The sequence below is a fragment of the Haemorhous mexicanus genome, chromosome 16 (genome assembly GCF_027477595.1).
Source record: "Haemorhous mexicanus isolate bHaeMex1 chromosome 16, bHaeMex1.pri, whole genome shotgun sequence".
NCBI classification, from domain to species: Eukaryota; Metazoa; Chordata; class Aves; order Passeriformes; family Fringillidae; genus Haemorhous; species Haemorhous mexicanus.
Genome location: NC_082356.1, coordinates 14,449,842 through 14,471,803, shown reverse-complemented (window position 1 = coordinate 14,471,803; position 21,962 = coordinate 14,449,842). Strand labels below are relative to the sequence as shown.

Below are 21,962 nucleotides of genomic sequence, written 5' to 3'. Positions count from 1 at the left end.
GCAGAGCCCGTGGCACCTGTGGGCCTGCACAGACAGCCCTGCCCTGGGCTCTGCCAGCCTCTGGGCCAACAGAGAGGCAGCCAGGGCTGGCCATGGCTGGGAAAAGGCCCTGAGCCCCACAGGAGGATGGAGCTGGGCCACAGCCAAACTCAGCCCAGGGCAAAGCTGGGCTCAGCAGCCAGGGCTGCCAAGGGCTGGGGACAGAGGCTGGCCCTGACAAATGTCCTGGGCCCCCTCCCTGCTCTGTCCATGCCCCCAAGGGCACAGAGCAGCCTCCTCTCTGGCCCACTTGCCTGTTTTCAATGCCTGGCACAGGCGCTGGCCCTGCCCCACAAGGCCTGGCCTGAGTCCTGCCCCTGCACGCTCAGCCAGGCTGAGATGGACGCTGATGGTGTCTGTACCATGCTCTCTGAGCCCAGCCCAGCTCCCTGCAAGCTCTCCCAGCTGCCCTGAGCTCTGGGCAGCACCAAGGGCCTCTCCCCAGCCCAGCCCAGCCGGCTCTGGCCCCACAGCTCTGCTCAGGCCAGGCTGCTCTGGGCACTGCCCCACGGCCTCAGCCCTGGCCAGGGCACAGCAGCAGCTGCAGCTCCCCCAGGACTCAGCCCCAGCCACGGGGGAAGGGGCTTGGCCAAGGCACAAGGAGGCTCCCTGGGTGCCCTGCTCCCCTCTGGCTGAGGTGCTGAGAGCTCTGCAGCCCCTGCTGCCATCCCATCTGCCCAGGGCAGCACAAGAGCCCCGGCCTTGGGGCCCTCCAGAGCTGCTCCTGCTCCAGGCCCAGGGCCCATGCCAGAGCTGGGGCAGCCCCAAAGCTGTGCCCATTTCTGTTCATTGCTGCTCTGATGGGGATGGATCCTCAGCCACTGGGAGGTTGCTGATGAATTTTCCTACTCTAGAGGCCTGTTCTTTTTTGAGCTCTTCACAACAGAAATTCAGTGAGAAAAGCTCATAAACATTTGTTCATTACATCAAAAAAGAAAAGTCCCAGAGAATCACTTAATTTTTCAATTTTCCTCTGGTTAATTAGTCATATTTCTGAAGTGTATTTGAAGTGAATATACTGTATTGAAAACAATGCAGGGAGAATTGTTTTGTCCTGTTACTTTTTTTTTTTTCAGTTTAGAGATTGATATCAGCAATGTCCAGTTGATATTGATCCCCAGCACCTTTTAATGCAGTCTGAATAGATATGAAAATCAAGACCTTCAATGGCTGGCAATCAATAACACTTTGCCCCTATCCCCTCTCCACCATTTACCTTATCCAACACCTGACACTCCTATGGATCAGGAATGGTGTGGCCAGCAGGAGCAGGGCAGTGATTCTTCCCCTGTGCTCAGCACTGTTTGGTGTTAGGTCACAGGAATTGGCTGGCCAAGGAGGTGGGTGAGTCACCATCCCTGGACGTGTTTAAGGAAAGACTGGATAGGGCACTCAGTGCCATGGTCTGGGTGACAAGGTGGTGTTGGGTCCCAGGATGGACTTGATGCTCTCCAAGGTCTTTTCCAGCCGGGTTGATTTTCTGATGATTGTGACACTGCAGGGCCCTGGGGAAGCCAGGGGCCATGGTGACACTGCGGGGCCTGGTGGCACTAAGAGGACCATGGTGACACTGTGTACGACATGGCAGCACAGAGCCAAGGGGCCGTGGTGACACTGAGGGGCTGAAGGGAAGCAAGGAGTCCATTGTGACAGTCTGGGACCTGGTGCAACCACAGAGGCCACTGTGACACTGTGTGGCCCTGTTGAACCAAGGGGCCATTGTGCCACTGCAGAACCAAGGAGACCCTTGGGAGAGCCTGGGGACAATGGAATCAAGGGGCCATTGCTCCATTTACACAACTCTGGGAACTGAGGGAACAATTGTGAAACTGTGGTGCCCCATGGAACCAAGGGTCCCTGGTGACACTGCAGGATCTTGAGTCACCAGGGCTCCATTGTGAACACTGCAGCACCAAGGAATTCCTTGTGGCACTCTGAGGCCTCATGGAACCAAGAGGCCACTGTGACCCTGCAGGGCCTTGTGGAACCATGCAGAGCATTGTGACAGAGCAGGACGTGGTGTCATGTTGGGACCATTGTGACACTGCAGGGCCCCATGGAACCAAGGGCCAGTGCTGCTCCCCAAGGACTCCTGGAAGGAAGCAAAAAACTTTGACACCATGGTGACCCTTGGGACTGAGAGGCCACTGTGACATGGTGGGATGAAGGAGAGCATTGCTGCACTGCCAGACCTCATGGAACCAAGGATCCATTGTGACACTGCAGGGCCTTGGGGGACCAAGGCGCTATTGTGACACTGTGGGGCTCAAGGATCCAAAGGACTTGGTGACACCAAAGGGTCCCATGGAACCAAAGGGACACTGACCCTGAGAGGCATCATGGAATCATGGTGACAATGAATTGGCTGGGAGTCTTGAACTGGTGGATGGTAGGGGGCCTCCTTGCTCAGGGCCCTGGACAGACTGGATCTACGGACCAAATCCAACAAAGTGAGGTTTAACAAGTCCAAGTGCCGAGTCCTGCACTTTGGCCACAACAACCCCTGCAGCACTAAAGACTGGGGACAGAGTGGCTGGAGAGCAGCCAGGCAGAAAAGGACCTGCAGGGACTGATGGACAGCAGGCTGGACATGAGGCAGCAGTGTGCCCAGGTGGCCAAGAAGGCCAGTGGCTCCTGGCCTGGATTAGGAATGGTGTAGCCAGCAGGAGCAGGGAAGTGATCCTTCCCCTGTGCTCAGCACTGGTTGGGCAGCACTTCAAGTGCTGTGTCCATTTCTGTGCCCAGAATTTAGGAAGGACATGGAGGAGCTGGAGCGTGTCCAGAGAAGGGCAACAAGGCTTGGGAGGGGTCTGGAGCACAAGTCCTGTAAGGAGCAACTAAGGGAGCTGGGGTTGTTTATCCTGGAGAAGAGGAGGCTCAGGGGAGAAAAGGCGGTGTCAGGGCACAGGTTGGAGTTGATGATCTCCAAGGTCTTTTCCAACCTTGCTGATTCTGGGATTCTCTGAAACCACCCTTGCAGCAGTTGCAGGATGAGCCCTGGGCCTCCTCTTCAGGAGCTCCAGCAGCCCAGGTCCCTCAGCTTCTCCTGCCAGGCCCAAAGCCCATCCTGTCAGTCCTGCAGAGCCTCTGCAGCTCCTCCTCATTGCCCAGAACAGGGAGCCCCAGAGTCAGACACAGCAGCCCAGATGTGCCCCCCTGGCCTGTGGTGCCTCTGGCAAGGGAGCAGCAGGAGGCACTGCTGGAGCCTGCAGACAATTCCTGCAGCACTTGGAGGATGATCCTGCTTCCCAAGGGACATTCCCATGGGGCCAAGTCAGGAACTACAATTGGGAGTGGGGCCAGAGACAAAAGGGTAAACAGGGATGGGCTGTTTAAAGGAGTGGGAAAAGGGGTGGGCAAGAGGAAGAAATTTGTAGCAGGGAAGAGTAAAGAAAGCAAAAGTGAAGCAGAGGAAATGCTCAGGGCAGTTTGGGGGTGGCTGCCAGGCAGCCCTGGCTCTGAGCAACAGCGTCTGCAGTGGGACAGGAAACTCCCAGCTGATGGGAGCAAACTTTCTGTCTGACTGCAGAGGCCAGGACAAAGCTGAGTGGTTTCCCTGGTGTCCCCCAGCCCTTGCTGGCCCCAGGGGCTGATGGCATTTGTGCTCCCTCAGGTTCATGTCCCCACACCAACAGCCTAGGGCTGCTCATGGGGGTTTTCTGTGCTGAGCATTGGCCTGGCCGTGTTTCTGAGAGGGCCTGGGCAAGAAGCCTGGAGCCCCCAGGGCCTGGCCTGAGGCGTCAGCGCTGCCCCAGCAGTGCCCATGGCCTGTCCCTGCTGCATCCCTGGCACTGCCACCCGCAGGGCTGTGCCCAGCCCCGAGAGCACTCAGGCCCTACAGCAACACCAGGGCCACCAGGGCAGCGGGGCAGGGCCACAGGAGCAGCACTGGCAACACCAAGTGCTGCTGCTGCTGGGCACAGCTGCTGGGCCAGCACTGATCTGCCCCCAGCTCTGCACACAGACATTGCTGCTGCAGCTCCAGAGAAGGGAACAAAAGGGCATCTCTGCAGAAAACTTTGCTGGGAGATCCTTTACTTCCATTAAAGCCAGTGAGACCACAGCCCCTCATTAATACAGTCTTTGGCCACAGGGAAGGTGAAGAGAAACAAAATGACAAATGGCACAAATCATGACACTTTTGTGGAGCAGATTTTAAAATAAAAACAGAGAAGACAAACCTCCAAAATTAAACCAACTATGTGTCAAAGATCACTTTTATTAGAAGCAAGCTTTAGAAACTGACCATCACTTTAGTGTTTCCGAAAGCATCCAGTCATCAGTGTCCACACTGCAGCCTTGAGCTCCTGGTTCCTCAGGATGTAGATGAGGGGGTTCAGGGCTGGAGGCACCACCGAGTACAGAACTGACATGGCCAGATCCAGGGATGGGGAGGACATGGAGGGGGGCTTCAGGTGAGCAAATATGCCAGTGCTGATGAACAGGGAGAGCCCGACCAGGTGAGGGAGGCAGGTGGAAAAGGCTTTGTGCCGTCCCTGCTCAGAGGGGATCCTCAGCACAGACCTGAAGATCTGCGCATAGGAGAAAACAATGAACACAAAACAACCAAGTCCTAAACAGGAACTAACAATAATGAGACCAAGTTCCCTGAGATAGGAATTTGAGCAGGAGAGCTTGACGATCGTGGGGATTTCACAGAAGAACTGGCCCAGCACATTGCCATGGCACAGGGGCAGGGAAAATGTATTGGCCGTGTGCAGCAGAGCATTGAGAAAGGCACTGGCCCAGGCAGCTGCTGCCATGTGGGCACAAGCTCTGCTGCCCAGGAGGGTCCAGTAGTGCAGGGGTTTGCAGATGGACACGTAGCGGTCATAGCACATGATGGTCAGGAGGAAATATTCTGCTGAGATGAAGAAATACAAAACAAAGAGCTGTGCAGCACATCCTGAGTAGGAGATGGTCCTGGTGTCCCAGAGGGAACTGTGCATGGCTTTGGGGACAGTGGTGCAGATGCAGCCCAGGTCAGCGAGGGCCAGGTTGAGCAGGAAGAAGAACATGGGCGTGTGCAGGTGGTGGCCGCAGGCTACGGCGCTGATGATGAGGCCGTTGCCCAGGAGGGCAGCCAGGGAGATGGCCAGCAAGAGGCAGAAGTGCAGGAGCTGCAGCTGCCGCGTGTCTGCCAATGCCAGCAGGAGGAAGTGCCTGATGGAGCTGCTGCTGGACATTTGCTGGGGCTGCACATGGGGACCTGTTCATGGAGAAAAGTACAGTGAAGTGTTAGAGGAGATACATGTACCAAAATCAAAGCCATTTCCATTACCCCCTCCTGTGTAACACAGATGGACATGCTTTGTTGTTCAAGTGTTCTTGCGTTTTTTAGAGGTCCCCCATCTTCGCTGGTGTTCTTGGATATTAGAAACCCTCAGCATTTCTGGGAGAACAGAGCAAGTTCTGTGAGGCAAAGTGATGAGCAGGGATTTGAGGAGATGGTCTGTCATTCTGACCTGTTCAAAGTTTTTCTATATTTTATCCTTTGTCAGGTGGAGGCTGATCACCTTCCCATTCTTCACATAAAATGCCACCAGGTACTGCTGAGAGCAGATGGATCCACCACAGCCCAGCTCCACATTTGTAGCCAAGGACTCACTTTGATCATTTCACCAACCCCACAGCATTTTCAGTGTCACAACACCTCTGCCTTTTCCTATCAATCTTATAACTCAGAGATGCTCTAGGACAGGTTTGCACCGTGGATTGAAGCTCCCAGCTTGGACTGAAATCTCAGGGAGACTTCCAAGTGCCCTAATGATGGCATTGGATTGAGGGAGATGCAGCTCCTTCCCTGGCTGCACTGACAGCATTGCCCAGAGCCAGGCACTGGGGACAGCGTCACCCTGAGCCAGCTGTGCCCCCTGCCAGAGCCCTCAGGGCTGGGCAGCTGCTCCCAGCCCTGTGCTCTGCAGAGGGAACTGGGCCTGGGGCTGCAGAGCTGCCTCACGGCTCTGCTGCAGCTCTGCCTGCACAGGAGGGGCTGCACACCTTGGAGCCCTGGCCCTGAGGGCAGAGGCTTGGCTGGGAGCACAGGAGGGAGGGGGCTTGTTCAGAGGGAGGGGCTGCACTGCAGGGGCTCCTGTGGAGATCCCTAAATTCTCCCTGCCACAGCATTTCTGGGCTTTGTTTTCTCCCACTGCCTGATCTCTCTGCTTCCTGAAGATTTTCCTCCTGCAGGTGTTTCCCTGTGCCTGATCTCTCTGTGCCAGCACTCACAGACCCCAAATCTCTGTGCACACTCCTTGGCCCTACAGAACCCTGCCTGTTTGCATGGCAATGGATGGGGGCAGGTTCTGTTTGCAGCTTGGAGAAAGGACAGCTCAGACTGAGCCTGATGGGTCCAGCAAAGGTGATGCTGGTGCTGTCCAAGGGCAGAGTGGCTGAAAGCACATTAGGGATCTCCTGTGAACCTATGGATCACTAAAAGTAACAGTTCAGATCTCTCAGCCTGTTGTCAAAATTCATCATTATTACTTCCTAATGAACCTTTAATATTTATCCCTTCTCCCTGCAATTCCCTAATATTATGAAAATGAATATAAAGCCTTACAAAATTTCCTCTTTTTTATCAAAATCCTTGTCTTGGAAATATTCTATGACTGTCCAGAACCCCTCAGCATGTCAGAGCTTCATGAGCATTTCACCTCCCCTGCACCAGAAATACCCAGAGTTGCACTCACAGGGTCTGTAGGCATTGGGATGTTCTAGCTTTAGGAGATCACTGCAGGAGCTGCAGCTGCATTGTCCTGTAGCCAAGGGCTGGCAGGGATTGTGCCCCAGGCACTTCTCAGCACCTTCCCAGCCCTGACTGATTGAAGCTCTCTGTGCCTCTGTGCTGTGCCCAGGGTGGCTGCAGGCAGTGCCCCAGCCCTGCTGGGCTGGGAGAAGAGCTGCTCATCAAGAGAAATGTGCTTTTGAAGCTCTGCTTGGTTACCAGGAGCTGCCTCTGTGCCAGGAGCCCAGCCCAGCTCAGCAGCACAGACACAGCACAAGGACTTGAATGACTCTCTGGGGCTTTGTGCTCAGGCCCTGAACATCAGTCCCTGAGAGGGAGCTGAAGAAACCTCTCAGGAACTCCAAGTCAGAATCCAACTCCAAAGGTTCTTGGACTTTTAATGGGTCCCACTGAGGGACACAACTGAGAAAGTGTCCCCAGGCCCCAGGCAGAGCAGAAAACTGCAGGCACTGATGACAGGTGGGGACAAAGAGAAGCCAAGTCTTGGTGCCCTGGGGCACAGCAGGGTCTGTGCCACCAAGGGCTGGGAGGAGACACCTTGTCCTGAGGCACTGGGACCTCCTGGCACAGCCCCAGCCAGGCTGGGCACTGTCAGCCCCTTGTCCTGCCCTCAGCATCCCCCCCCAGCCCACATCCCAGTGGCCTCAAGGATCTGCTGGAAGGAGTCCCTGGGGAGCCTTGCTCAGCAATGGCCCTGGGGGCTCCTGAATGCTCCCAGGGACTGCAGGGTTTTCAAAGGACTTTGGGTTTGGCTTTTGCCTTGGAGTCTCTGAGAGGTTTGTGCAATCATGGCCTCCAATTATCTGCTGTAATTAGTCCCTGGAGAGGCTTTGTCAGTAACAACACTCATTGGGGCTCATTAATACTTAGGGTACTTCAGTTTTTTAGGCTACTTGGTAGATGCAGACTCTATATGAAAGATTGTGCAGTCATAGCCTGCAATTATCTGCTTTAATTAGTCCCTTGAGAGCTTTGTATTGACACTCAGTGGGGCTCATTAATGCTTTGAGATACTCAGGGTTTTTAAAGTACTTTGGAGTTTCTTTTCCATTCTGAATTTTTGAGAGGTTTTTTGTGGAATCCTGGCCTCCAATTTTCTACTCCAAGGAGTCCATCAGGAGCCTGTGTTGGGGATGGATCTCAGTGGGACCCATTCATGCCTGGAGACACCTTGTGGTTTTCTTCTGACTTGGATTCCTAGAAAGGTTTTTGCAATCTTCTCTCAGGCCCTGAGATTCAAGGTCTCAGCTTCAAATGCACCACAGGGCTCATAAGGATCAAGCAAGTCCTGACAAATCATGGCTCTGCCTTGATTTCCCACTGCTCTAGTGCAGTTCATCAGAAAGGTTTCCTTTTACAGTTATGGAGAAATAGTGCAAAGAGCTTCTAGGAAACGTATTCCTATCTTAAAGGGTGTCATGTATTGCTGTTCTTATTATACAAGAGGTGATTGCATGCAGTATTCTGTGATTGATATTGATCCAGGGCTGTTCAGAAGGAGGTCTGGCCAGGTCAGTGAAGTTGTACCTTGGAGCTCACCCTGTGTGGACAACCTTGCCCCACATTCCCCAACCCCACGTGAGAAATGATTTTTACTTTCAAAAATTTAAATGGTTTATTAAGATCTTATCAAAATACAACAGAAGACTGAAAAAAGAAAAGAACACAGCACCAGGACCAAAGCATTCAGTCACCATGTGCTGAATGGAAAACAAAATGGATGTTCTGTCTTTTATACCTCTAGCCTCTCCCAAAGTCTTGTCAATCGAGTCCTTCTTCGGTGTCCACTGGTGGAGATCCCTTTCTTACACCTTGATTGGAGGTCAGGTGCTGCCATAGTAAAAAGCCAGCCCTCCCAAATGCCCCAACCACTGAGGCCATCCCGTGAGAACAATGCAAGGGGGAGGGAAAGGATAACTCTACATCTACAGAACTAATCTTAACATATATTTAATATTCACCCCTGATTGTGAGAGTCAACCATAGGATTACTCATCTATAACAAACGCCCCTTTTCTTTTTCAATATTTTTTTTCTTGAAAAATTAGGTAAAAAACTTGGTCTCTCTTGAATGATTCATACCAGCATCTGTTGATGTGGGCAAGGACAGTGGGAACAGGAGAAAAAAATCTCAGGTTTTCCTTGGACACACTTATTTGGAATGGACAAAAAGGCCATCACAGAGGTCCAGTATGGCTTTGACTCCCACCTACCATGCCTATGTGGCTGCTACCCATAGTCAGTGTATCTTAGGGGTGAGTACAGAGCCCAACTGGTCCGGCCCTCCAGTCCCTGTTGAATTAAAAGATAACTGAGGAATGTCAGAGGTCTGGTCTGGCCTTTTGTCCCTACCTTACCATGCCTACGGGGTTGCTACCCACAGCAGGGCTATGGAGCCTTCTTGGTAGCAAACAAAGGGGCCAACCCGGTCTTGCCCTCCTCCCTTTGTCCTATTTTCTTAAAGAAGCTGTCCCATTACCTTTTACAGTCCCTTGTGTACTTCCCCTCAACAGGTGCTGGTAATTCTCACCCATTAAAACAGAAGACAGTTCTCGAGTTGGTTGGTGGAAGCTTGACTCTACTTTTTGGGCATCTTGGTGTTTCTCTGGTTGTCTTTCAGTCTCTGCTTGAGAGTCAATCTCGTTTCACCCAGCCTGCATGTTTTAGTCCACTCTTTGGGTTCTTCTCCTGGGCCTTTGGCTCTGTTGGCATGAGTCCATCCCCGCTCTGCAGTTCGCACGGCCGATTCGGTGGTGAGCAGTACCTGAAAGGGACCTTCCCACTGAGGAGTTGGAGGCTGATCTCTCCATGATTTAATCATCACCCAATCCCCAGGATTAATATTATGGATTCTGAAATCCAGGGTGGCAGTCTGAGGAATTGCCCCTTTATGTCTTAGCCCTTCTAAGGTTTGTGCTATAGACATAACTTATTTCTTGGCATTGGCTTCCCCTTCCTCAGAGGTGGCAACCCTCTGGGGTGAGGTCAGAAAGGGCAACCCAAACATCATTTCATAGGGTGACATCCCCAGATCTGACTGGGGTTGGTTCCTGCTTCTTAATAAGGCCAACGTGAGACATTTTATCCATGACATTGGAGTTTCAATCATCAGCTGAACGAGAGCACTTTTAAGAGATTGAATCATCCTTACAACATGACTGGAACTCTGTGGATGCCATGGAGTGTTTACTCCCAGGGCCTAAACAACTTTCTGCAATATCTTAGATGTGAATGAGTTCCCCGGTCTGAATCAATCCTGTTTGCTATCCCATATCAGGGAATGATTGATTCTAGAAGTGTTTTACTAACAACATTGGCATTGGCTTTCTACCCAAGGAGTCACATGATCTACTATCATTGGCAAAAACTTCCACCATTGTACCTGGAGAAGCTTGGTAAAGTTGACTTGGATGTTTTGAAAGGACCTTAAGGCTAGTTTTTACCCTCCTCTGAATGTTTTCCTCATGATTTCCTTAATCACCTGTTGACATATCACATGCCATTCAGTTACTTGTTTAGTTATACCGAAAGTTCCTATGCAGCCCCAATCCCTTAGAAATTGATCACTTAGCACTTGTGTACCCCAATGTGTTGTTCCATGTACGCCTTCTAGCATTTTCTTATTCAACACTTGCCTCCCATCTGCTAATCTCCACTTCCCTTCGTTACCTTTCCTGGCTCCTATTTTAAGCAGTTCTTCTGTCGCTATCGAACACGAAAGAACGAGACGCACACCGCTGGCTCCAAGGTGAAGGGCAAAAGAGGAAGTTTATTTTCTGACTCCAACATTTATAGTTTTCCAAAGGTGACAGTGGATTGGAGGGTGACCGTGCCACCTCTCCAATGTCACTGGTCAAACCAACAGTCCAACAAGTCTCTCTTCCTCCGTAAAGGAATGCAAAACAATGTGTTATCTCCAGACAGTGTGCGATAAAGTTCTCCACAAGGAGGTAAAAATCAGAAGGCTCAGAAAATCCTAGAAAATCATGGCGACATTCTTCCTCTTCTGTCCCACTGAATACGGGGACTTCTTGCATTTCTCTCATGAGGCTTAATGCTATCATTAATTTTTCTGCCCTTGATTCAGTTGCATTCTTAGCATCTAAATCTCCTAATTTGTCCCTTTGTGCTTCATGAGCCACCCCTTTTTGATGTCCTTTAACATACACCACTGCTATTTCTGGCAGTTGTAACATTTTTAATAACTCTTAAAAGGTTTTTTGTAAATCAGTCCCTTTCCCTTTGAATTTAATAGCCCCCTCCCTTCCCAAATTTTTCCAAAGGTATGCATTCCTCCAAAAGTGTATTTTCAGTCTGTATATATGGTTCCCTTTTTCTGTGCTAATATTTCCAGCACTCACTTTAGGGCATATAGCTCACACGCTATGGCTGACCAGTTGGAAGGTAACTTTCTCTTTTCTGTGGCTACCAACCCTTCATGCACTAGAGCATACCCGATACCCTGTGCCCCTTTATTACTTGTGAAGATCCATTGATGTACAATTGTTTCCCACCTTGGAGTGGTTGATCTGTTAGATCCTCTCTTACTTCAGTTTGATAGTTTATAACCTCTAGGCAATTTTGTATTAGTTCCTCACCTGGTTCTCCATACAAGAACTAGGCAGGGTTGAGTTGGTTACTCACGATTAGCTCTAAATCACTATTTATTAAGATGGCTTTATAGTTTAGCACTTGGGAATCACTGAGCCATTTCTCAGCCTTTTGGCTATTTCTAACTGAGTGAGGGGTGTATACTTTCAATTTTCCCCCAAGGTTAATTTTTTGCTTTCCTCTACAAGTACGGCAGTTGCTGCCACTGTCTGAATGCAGGTTGGCCACCCCTGGCTGACAGGGCCTAGGAATTTTGATAAATAGGCCACTGGTTTCCTGGATCCTCCTCAGTCTTAGCACTCCATATGCTACCCCTCTTTCTACATATACAAACAGATAAAAAGCTTTGTCTAAGGCAGGAAGACTCAGTGCTGGTGCACTGACTAATCTTTGCTTTAAAACTTCAAACTTTTGTTCATCACCTTTTTCCAATGTAATCTCTTCTTCAACTAACTTTTCATAGAGGAACTTGATGTCCTGCGTGTCTCCTTCAATCCATAGCCTACAATATCCCAACAGGCCTAAAAGCCTCCTGACTTCCCTCTTAGTTTTTGGCCGTGGGAGTGAGACTATCCCCATACTGCTCTCAGGGTTCAGGTTCAGCCACCAGCTCCCTTGACCAATCACATCTCCTAGGTATTTTACTTCCCATTCTATAAATTGGAGTTTCTTTTTAGATGCACGAAGTCCTTGGTCCCACAGAAAATTTAGCAACACTATGGTGGATTCCCAAACTTCTTTTTCTTCCTGTCCTGAGAAAAGCAAATTATTTACATATTGGATGAGCTTTATCTCAGATTTCATGGAGAAGAGTTGTAGTCCTTCTCCTAGGGCTTGACCAAAGAAATTTGGGGATTCGGAAAACCCTTGGGGTAACCCAGTCCACCGAAGCTGTTGCTTCTTCCTGGAATCAGGGTCCTCCCAATCAAGGGCAAATATATCCCACTTTTCTCTGCCAGTGGGCACACCCAAAAAGCATCTTTTAGGTCTATCACACTGAACCACTGGGATGTTTCTCAGTAGCATATAGGGATTAGGCACAACTGGGTATGGATTCACTGTTCTTTGTTCACTTCTCTCAAATCTTGGACAAGCCTGCAAGTCCCATCTGACTTCTTTACTGGTAATACGGGTGTATTATGGGGGGACATACATGGTTCTAAGGTCCTGTCCTCAAGTAGGTCCTGGATCACCGGCCGTAGTCCTCATCTCCCCTCCAGAGAGAGTGGATATTGTCGTACCCAAACTGGATGGTTTTCATTAACTATCTTTATTACTAAAGGTTTGATGTTTAATTTACCTCAGTTTTTTAGTTTTGGTCACATAATCTCATGAATTTTTTCCTTATTTTCTTCCCTTAACTGGAGAAGCTTAAGTACCATTTTTTCTTTCTCTGGGAGCTCTACAATGTCAAACTGCACCTGTCAATCCCATCCTAATAAATTTCACCTTGCATCTGGAACTAACAGAATATCCCCAGTTCCTATTTTATTTGCTCCTTCAAACATTTATGGGAATTAAAACTGAGGCTTTGAACCTTTCCCCTTGACTTGGTTTGAAAAGACCCGTGTCTGCTAATGAAGGCAGGAGCTGCCCCTGAAATGGAAAATGTAAAACCCCTCCCTCAGAATTGTTATAATTTTGAAATTGAGGGGGCTCTCAGGTACAGATATGGGAGCAGGAATAACAGTTCTTTATTAGGGAAGAAAATAAAAATAAAAGAAACAATGCAGTAATACAAAACAACACTGACAGAGTCAGACTATGACCTGACACCCTGTGGGTCAGGGTGTTGGTAGCAGTGCAATTTAAATGGTGGCTGCAGTCCTCCTGCAGTCTTCCTGCAGACAGATGTGGTTCTGTTGGAGCAGTGATCCTGTAGAAGGGTGTAGTCTTCCTCTGAAGGTCCAGTGGTGGTATAGATGGGCCTTGTCTTCCTCTGGGAATCCAGTGGAAAAGGCTGCTGCTCCTCTGGGAATAAAGTGGAAACGCTGTTGGGGTGTCCCAAAATCTCAGATTCTATCCAGGTAGGACTGCTTGGCTCCTCCCTCTGGGTAGAGCATCTCACAATGGGATGATGTAACTGTTATCAGTCATGCAGTGATATTCATTAGCCCATTAACAGCAGATGTCTCCTCAGAGGGAGGATTGGTGTGGAAGAGATAAAGAAAAACTGCCCAATTTACAAAAGATAACTGTCCTACCTCTAAAAGATGGGAATAGAACACACATTACCTTGCAGTCTAGGACATTATCCACCCCTTATTCTAGTTCCATCTGCATCACAATGAAACCTTACACACAGAACTCAGTTCTTAAGACTAGGTTTCCCTGTGGTACACAACGGCTTTCTCCACCTTTCTACATTAACCACCAAGTGTAACCAGGTCCTTGAGCAAAACCAATCCCATGGATGGGTTTGTCTTTGCCTGAGGTGGGAGTAATCCAAACAGTCTTTCCTAAAATACCTTTCATGTGTACAACAGGGACTTTATCTCCATCCACTGTGTGCAAGGGTTCAGACTGGGCAGGACCAGCTTGATTGATGGACCCTCAGGTGTTGACCATCCAGGTGGCTTTTGCTGAGTTCATTTCCCAATTTCCAAAAGTTCTTCTCCCAAGTGCCTTCAGGGCAGTCCTAAGCAGTCCATTGCACCATTCAACTTTCCCTGCAGCTGGTGCATGATAGGGGATATGATATATCCATTCAATACCATGTTCCCTGGCCCAGGTGTTTATAAGTCCATTCTTGAAATGAGTCCCGTTGTCCGACTCAATTCTCTCAGGGGTGCTATGTCTTCACAGGACTTGCTTTTCAAGGCCCAGGATGGTTTTCCGGGCAGTGGCATGAGGCACAGGGTAGGTCTCCAACCACCCAGTGGTGGCTTCCACCATGGTCAGCACGTAGCACTTGCCTTGGCATGTCTGGGGCAGTGTGATGTAGTCGATCTGCCAGGCCTCCCCATACTTGTACTTGGACCACCACCCACCATACCATAGGGGCTTCACCCGCTGGGCCTGTTTATGGCAGCACACGTCTCACAGTCATGGATAACCTGAGAAATACTGTCCATGGTTAGATCCACCCCTCAGTCTCGTGCCCACCTCTAGGTGCATCTCTGCTGTTATGACCTGAGGCATCATGGGCCCATCGAGCTATGAACAGCTCCCCCTTGTGTTGCCAATCTAGGTCTATCTTGGACACCTCTATTTTTGCTGCCTGCTCTCCCTGTTTATTGTTTTGGTGTTGCTCATTAGCCCGACCCTTGGGGACATGGACATCTACATGGTGGACTTTCACAGGTAGCTTCTCCAACCAAGTGGCAATGTCTTTCCATTCATCAGCAGCCCAGATTGGTTTTCCCCTACGCTGCCAATTGGCCAATTTCCACCTCTCTAGCCGTCCCCACAGAGCATTGGCTGCCATCCATGAATCGGTGTAAAGGTAGAGCTTTGGCCATTTCTCTCTCTCAGCAATGTCCAGGGCCAGCTGAACAGCTTTGAGTTCAGCAAGTTGGCTTGATCCACCTTCTCCTTCGGTAGCTTGTGCAACCTGTCCTGTGGGGCTCCATACGGCTGCTTTCCACTTCCAGTTCATCCCTACGATGCGACAGGAACTGTCTGTGAAAAGAGCATAGCGTGTTTCCTCTGGGGACAGTTGGTTGTATGGTGGAGCTTCTTCAGCATGTGTCACTGGTTCTTGTTCCTCTTCATCAGTGAGATCAAAGTTTTCACCTTCCAGCCAGTATGTAACTATCTCCTAAATCCCAGGGGTGATTCAGGTTTCCAATATGGGCATGCTGTGTGATCAGAGCAATCCATTTACTCCATGTAGCATCAGTGGCGTGGTGGGTAGTGGGAACCTTTCTCTTAAACATCCAGCCCAGCACTGGTAGTCGGGGTGCCTGGAGGAGTTGTGTTCTGTGCCAATCACCTCTGATGCAGCTTGAACTCCTTCACAGGCAGCCAAGATTTCTTTCTCTGTGGGACTGTAGTTGGCTTTGGACCTTCTGCAGCTTTGACTCTAAAATCCCAGTGGTCGGCCTTGAGCCTCCCCAGGCACCTTCTGCCAAAGGCTCCAGGACAAACCATTGTTCCCAGCTGAAGAGTAGAGCACGTGCTTCACCTCTGGTCCCGTCCTGACTGGGCCAAGGGCTACTGCATGAGCGATCTCCTGTTTGATCTGGGCAAAAGCTTGTTGCTATTCAGGGCCTCAGTGGAACTCGTTCTTCTTGCGGGTGACCAGGTAAAGAGGGCTCATGATCTGACTGTACTCGAGAATGTGCATTCTCCAAAAGCCTATGGCACCCAGGAAAGCTTGTCTTTCCTTCTTGCTAGTTGGTGGAGACATTGTGGTGATCTTGCTGATGACCTCAATGGGAATCTGACGCCGTCTGTCTTGCCACTTCACTCCCAGAAACTGGATCTCTTGGGAAGGGTCTCTTGACTTTGCTCTTCTTGATGGCGCAACTGGCTTCTAGCAGAATCTGGATGATTTTCTTTCCTTTCTTAAATACTTCTACTGCTGTGTTCCCCCACACAATGATGTCATCAATGTATTGCAGATGTTCTGGAGCCTCACCCTTTTCCAGTGCAGTCTGGAGCAGTCTATGGCAGATGGTGGGGCTGCGCTTCCATCCCTGGGGCAGTTGGTTCCAGGTGTACTGCACGCCCCTCCAAGGGAAGGCACACTGAGGCCTGCATTCTGCTGCCAGAAGAATGGAAAAAAAACACATTGGAAATGTAAATAGTGGCGTACCACTTTGCTGCCTTGGACTCCAGCTCATACTGGAGTTCCAGCATGTCCGGCACAGCAGCACTCAGTGGTGGAGTCACTTCATTCAAGGCACGATAGTCCACAGTCAATCTCCATTCTCTGTCAGACTTGTGCACAGGCCTGATGGGACTGTTGAAAAGTGAGTGGGTTTTGCTGACCACCCCGTGGCTCTCCAGCTCACGAAACATTTTGTGGATGGGGATCACAGCATCTCGATTCATCCGATACTGCTGGCGGTGCACTGTTGAGGTGGCCATTGGCACTTGTTGCTTTTCCACCTTCAGGAGTTCTAGTGCGGATGGATTTTCTGACAGTCCAGGCAAAGTGTTCAACTGCTTAATGTTTTCTGCCTCTACAGCAGCTATGCCAAAAGCCCCCATGAGTCTCTTTGGGTCATTGTAATAGCCATTCCAGAGAAAGTCTATGCCCAGAACACACGGGGCCTCTGGGCCAGTCACAATAGGATGTTTCTTTCACTCTTTCCCAGTCAGGCTCACCTCAGCTTCCAACAGGGTCAATTGCTGTGATCCCCCCGTCACCCTGGCAATGGAAACAGGTTCTGCCCCCACATATCCCGATGGTATCAGGGTACACTGCGCACCAGTATCTAAAGCATCGTATTTTTGTGGTTCTGATGTGCCAGGCCATCGGATCCACATCATCCAGAAGATCGGTTTTCCCATGCCTCTCCTTGGCTAGAGGCAGGGCCCCTCTAACCCTGGGTATTATTTCTTTCTTGGGCATAGATGGTAGAGGTTCCTTCAAGGGGATGTGACAGATCATACTCAGCAGCTCAGTCATGGGAGGCTGAGGCTACCTTCACTTTACTGGAGTTCCCTTGATTAGTGTTTCCCTCCTTGAGTTCACACACCCGTGCTGCCAGGACAGAAGTAGGTTTTCCATCCCTCCTTCCCATGTCTGCCCCATGATTCCGCAGAAAGAACCACAGGTCAGCCCGTGGGGGGTACCCTCTCTCTCTGGCTGGGGAACGTTGGGCTCTGACTATAGGGCCTGTGACTCACACTGCTGCAATGTGGGAACTGTTCCTCCTCATCTCCTCCTTCATCTCCACTCTGAGTTCTTGAACCATGGCAGAGACATGAGCCTGCATCAGGCCATTGATCATACTCTCATAATTTCTAAGCTTGATGGCAACAGAGCCCACTGTCTCTCGCTTGGTATTGGCATTAATTGTTGCAATGAAGGTGATGTATTGAGATGGCCCCAGATTTGCCAGACTCCACAGCATTTGCCCTGTGCACCTGACCTTGTCGGGGTCATTATCATGTTGTCCATCCCTCCCAAAGAGTACCTCCAATACTGCCACTTCTCCCAGCTGTTGGATCCATTCCTCAAGAGTCCTCCAGCACATTCTATGGTGGTGCTCCTGCATTCTCCCCCTGTGGACAAACCTCTCTCTGACACTTACTAAAAGTCACTCCCAGAGAGAAAGGGACCCTGCCTCTCTTACAAAGATCTGTTTTTTTGCTGAATCCTGGGTCAAGGGTCCCAAATTCCTTGCCTCACCACCATCCAGCTGGATGCCTGTACCCATAAAGTCCCAGACCTGAAGTAGCCAGGGTGTATATGCCCCACGTCCGTGTCATAAAATGTCTTTGTGCAGATTACAGACATTTGTACTTCAGGGACTTGCAACCTCTGGCTCTCCTATGGGTTGTGAGGGCCTCCCCTATCTGGGTGCTCTGGTTTCATCTTAGATCTTGTTTCTACAGGGGTGTCTGCTGCTGGATGTGGCTGCCTCTGCAGATCATCTGGAACCTGGACAGTTGTAACATCTGTGGGTTCCACTGCTGCACTATTAGACTCTCACTCTTCAAGGCAGAGGGAGGGCTTCTCACCAGCTGGGGAAGTGTATTCCTTCAGCATCTGGCCCATCTCACACATCTCCTTCACCAGACCCCCGACCCAATCTGGGTAGTTCACATCTGGGGTGGGCTGTGGGGTAGGGTGAGGCTCTGGGGCAGCAGCATCCCTAGGCTCTGGTGCAGTGTCAGGTTCTGGGGTAGGTGTCAGCGTGGTTATCCAGGTTAATCTTCCCTTCTCTATAAATGCTAAATGGAACAGGCCTTTCAGCAACCCCAACCACTGTATGGTATCTTTAGCATTTAGAGTGGATCTGAACCCTTCAAAAACTGGTGGGGCAGACCCAAAGAGATGGTTAAAGGGTTGGGAGAAGATTTCCTCCAGTGTCATTTCCTTACAGCAGGTACCATTATTGAAGTAACCCCAAAAACAAAGAGTTAGTGTGTGCTAGCTGTGAATCCATGTGCCTGCTTTCCAAAGGAAGTCAAAAATCCATTAATTCCTCACCTTATTCACCCATTAAAAAACCTGGATAACAGGCACAGTAGCCTTGGTTATAGGACCCATGTTTAGATAAGGGCCTGCAAAGGGGACAAATACAGCCATGATCACGTGCCACCCAAACCAGGGCAAGCTGGACCACATGGTGTTGCTTAACGAGGTTTCTATAGCCAGACACCAAAAATTAGATTATTCAGGATCTGTTATTCCCTCTTTGTTTCTGTGCCCTTGAGCCTCACATTGGGCGCCAAAATCTGTCTTGGTTTGGAAAGACAGGTGCCTGCTAAAGAAGGCAGGAGCCTCCCCTGAAATGGAGAATGCAAATCCTCCCCACCCCTCTGAATTGCTATAAATTTCAAATTAAGGGGCTCTCAGGCAAAAAATATGGGAGCAGGGAATAACAATTCTTTAATAGCAAAGGAAATGAAAAGATAAAATAAACAATACAATAAACTAAAACAACACTGACAGAGTCAGAACAACACAACCTGACAACCTGTAGGTCAGGGCATTGGTCACAGGCCAATTGGAAGTGTGGCTGCAGTCCTCCTGGAGTGCCAGGTGTGGTTCTGTTGGAGAAGGGGTCCTGTAGAGAAAGGTGTCGCCTTCCTCTGATGATCCAGGGGAAGGGAGCAGCTGTTCCTCTGGGAAATGCAGTGGAGAAAGCCGTGCTAGTGTTCCAGAATCTCCACATTATATCGGGGTAGAATGCTGGCTCTTCCCTGTGGGTGGAGCATCTCACAATGGGATGCTGTAGTTCTTATCAGTCATGCAGTGACATTCAATAGCCTGTTATCAGCAGATGTCTCCCTGGTTGTGGAACAGATAAAGAAAATTGCTCACTTAACAGAAGACAACTCCCATACAGCTGGTAAATTGAATAAAATTTGCTTGACAATCCAGGACAGGACCTTAGAACCATGTATGTCCCCCCATAACACACCCATATTACCAGTAAAGAAGTCAGATGGGACTTACAGACTTGTTCAACATTTAAGAGAAATAAACAAAAGAACAGTGAATCGGTACACAGTAATGCCTACCCCTATACACTACTGAGTAACATCCCCCCATCACACCGGTGGTTCAGTGTGATAGACCTAAAAGATGTTTTTGGGTGAGACCACCGGCAGAGAAAAGCAGGGATATATTTACTTTTGAATGGGAAGACCCCGATTCCAGGAGGAAGCAACAGCTTTGGTGGACTAGGTTACTCCAAGGGTTTTCCGAATCCCCAAACCTGTTTGGTCAAACCCTAGGAGACTGCAACTCTTCTCCATTAAACCTGAGATAAAGCTCATCCAATATGTAAATTATTTGCTTCTCTCAGGGCACGAAGAAAAAGAAGTTTGGGAATCCACCACAGTGTTGTAAATTTTCTGGGGGACCAAGGACGTCGGGTATCAAAAGGGAAACTCCAATTTGTAGAGCAGGAGGTAAAATGCCTAGGACATGTGAATTGTGAAGGGAGCTGGTGGCTGAACCCTGAGAGAATTATGGGGATAGTCTCACTCCAGCCGCCAAAAACTAAGAGGGAAGTCAGAAGGTTTTTAGGCCTGTTGGAGTATTGTAGGCTATGGATTGAAGGATACATGCAGGACATCAAGTTCCTGCATGAAAAGTTAGTTGAAGAAGAGATTAGGTGGGAAAAAGGTGATGAACAAAGGTTTGAGGCTTTAAAGCAAAGATTAGTCAGTGCACCAGCACGGAGTCTTCCTGCCTTAGACAAACCCTTCTATCTGTTTGTGGATATAGAAAAAGGGGTAGCAAATGGAGTGTTAGCCCAAGACGGAGGAAGATCCAGGAAACCGGTGGCCTATTTATCAAAATTACTAGACCCTGTCAGCTGGGGATGGCCAACCTGCATTCAGGCAGTGGCAGCAACTGCTGTACTTGAAAGTGGCGCCCTGGAAAATGCTAAGATAAACTCTGAAATGTTAAGCCTTGTGTTTTACCTGCGTAAGTAGTATAATTGCTAGCTGAAATGACTGTTTAGTGATTAAAATAATTATTGTAAAATCATAAGAAGAACAATGAGAAACTGTACGTTCCTAGTCTAAGGTGGCCATCCTTGGCTGAAGTCTATGTATACTATAGAACAATGTAAGTTTAATAATTAACATGCAAGTTATATAACGATAGAATATAAAAGCATATCCATCCCGAACCTATGTCAGAGTCAGATTTGGGTCTTTAGCCCTGACACCCAGAGCTCTTCAATGAAAGCACCTGCATATATTCATTTCTCGTGATTATGTGATCCTGAACGCTAACATACTCATAGATGAAAGCAAGAAAGTAACCTTTGGGGGAAAATTGAAAGTATACACGCCTCACTCAGTTAGAAATATCCTAAGCTAAAAGGCTGAGAAATGGCTCACTGATTCCTGAGTGCTAAAGCATGAAGCCAGCTTCATAGAGAATGGTTTAGCGCGAATTGTGAATAACCAACTCAACCCTGCCCGGTTTTTATATGGAGAACCAGGTGAGGAACTAATACAAAATTGCCTAGAGGTTATAGACTATCAAACTAAAGTAAGAGAGGACCTAACAGATCAACCACTCCAAGGTGGGAAACGATTGTAAATCGATGGATCTTCACAGGTAATAAAGGAGCACAGGGTATCGGGGTACGCTGTAGTGGATGAAGGGTTGGTAGCCACAGAAAAGAGAAAGTTACCTTCCAACTGGTCAGCCATAGCGTGTGAATTGTATGCCCTAAAAGGAGCTCTGGAAATATTAGCACAGAAAAGGGGAACAATATATACAGACTGGAAAGACACTTTTATAGTAGTGCGTACCTCTGGAAAAATTTGAGAAGAGAGTGGGCTATTCAATTCAAAGGGAAAGGGACTGATTCACAAAAAATTTCTTTTAGAAGAGTTAGAAACCTTAAAATTACCAGAGGAAGTAGTAGTGGTGTATGTTAAAAGACATAAAAAGAGGGTGGCTAAGGAGGCGCAACAGAACAATTTAGCTGATTTAGAGGTTAAAAATGCAACTGAATCAGAGACAGAAAACCTAACAATAGTACTAACCCCCATGAGAGAAATGCAAAAAGTCCCCGTATTCAGTGGGACAGAAGAGGAAGAACTCCTTAAAATAGGAGCCAAGAAAGATAACAAAGGGAAGTGGAGATTGGCAGATGGGAGGCAAATGTTGAATAAACCCTATGCCAGGAAAATGCTAGAAGGCGTACATGGAACAGCACACTGGGGTACACAGGTGCTAAGTGATCAATTTCTAAGGGACTGAGGATGCATAGGAATTTTCAGAATAGCCAAGCAAGTAACTGAACAGTGTGTGAGATGTCAACAAGTTTATATGAAAATCATGAGGAAAACACCCCGAAGAGGAGGAGAGCTAGCCTTAAGTCTTTTTCAAAACTTTCAAGCAGACTTTACCAAGCTTCCCCAGGTACAACAGTGGAAACTTTTGCCAATGATAGTAGATCACATAACT

The 21,962-nt window shown here is 49.0% G+C and overlaps 1 protein-coding gene across 1 annotated transcript; it reads right to left on the bottom strand.

The window, feature by feature from the left end:
• Positions 1-4,292: 4,292 nt before the first annotated feature.
• Positions 4,293-5,225, bottom strand: LOC132334993 (olfactory receptor 14C36-like). Its single transcript, XM_059861114.1, has one exon. It carries the CDS (start codon positions 5,223-5,225, stop codon positions 4,293-4,295), a length of 933 nt encoding a protein of 310 aa, XP_059717097.1.
• Between the last annotated feature and the right edge of the window lie 16,737 nt (positions 5,226-21,962).

Coding starts and splice junctions, on each gene's coding strand:
- LOC132334993 (XM_059861114.1), bottom strand. CDS start 5,225: ATGTCCAGCAGCAGCTCCATCAGGCACTTCCTCCTGCTGGCATTGGCA.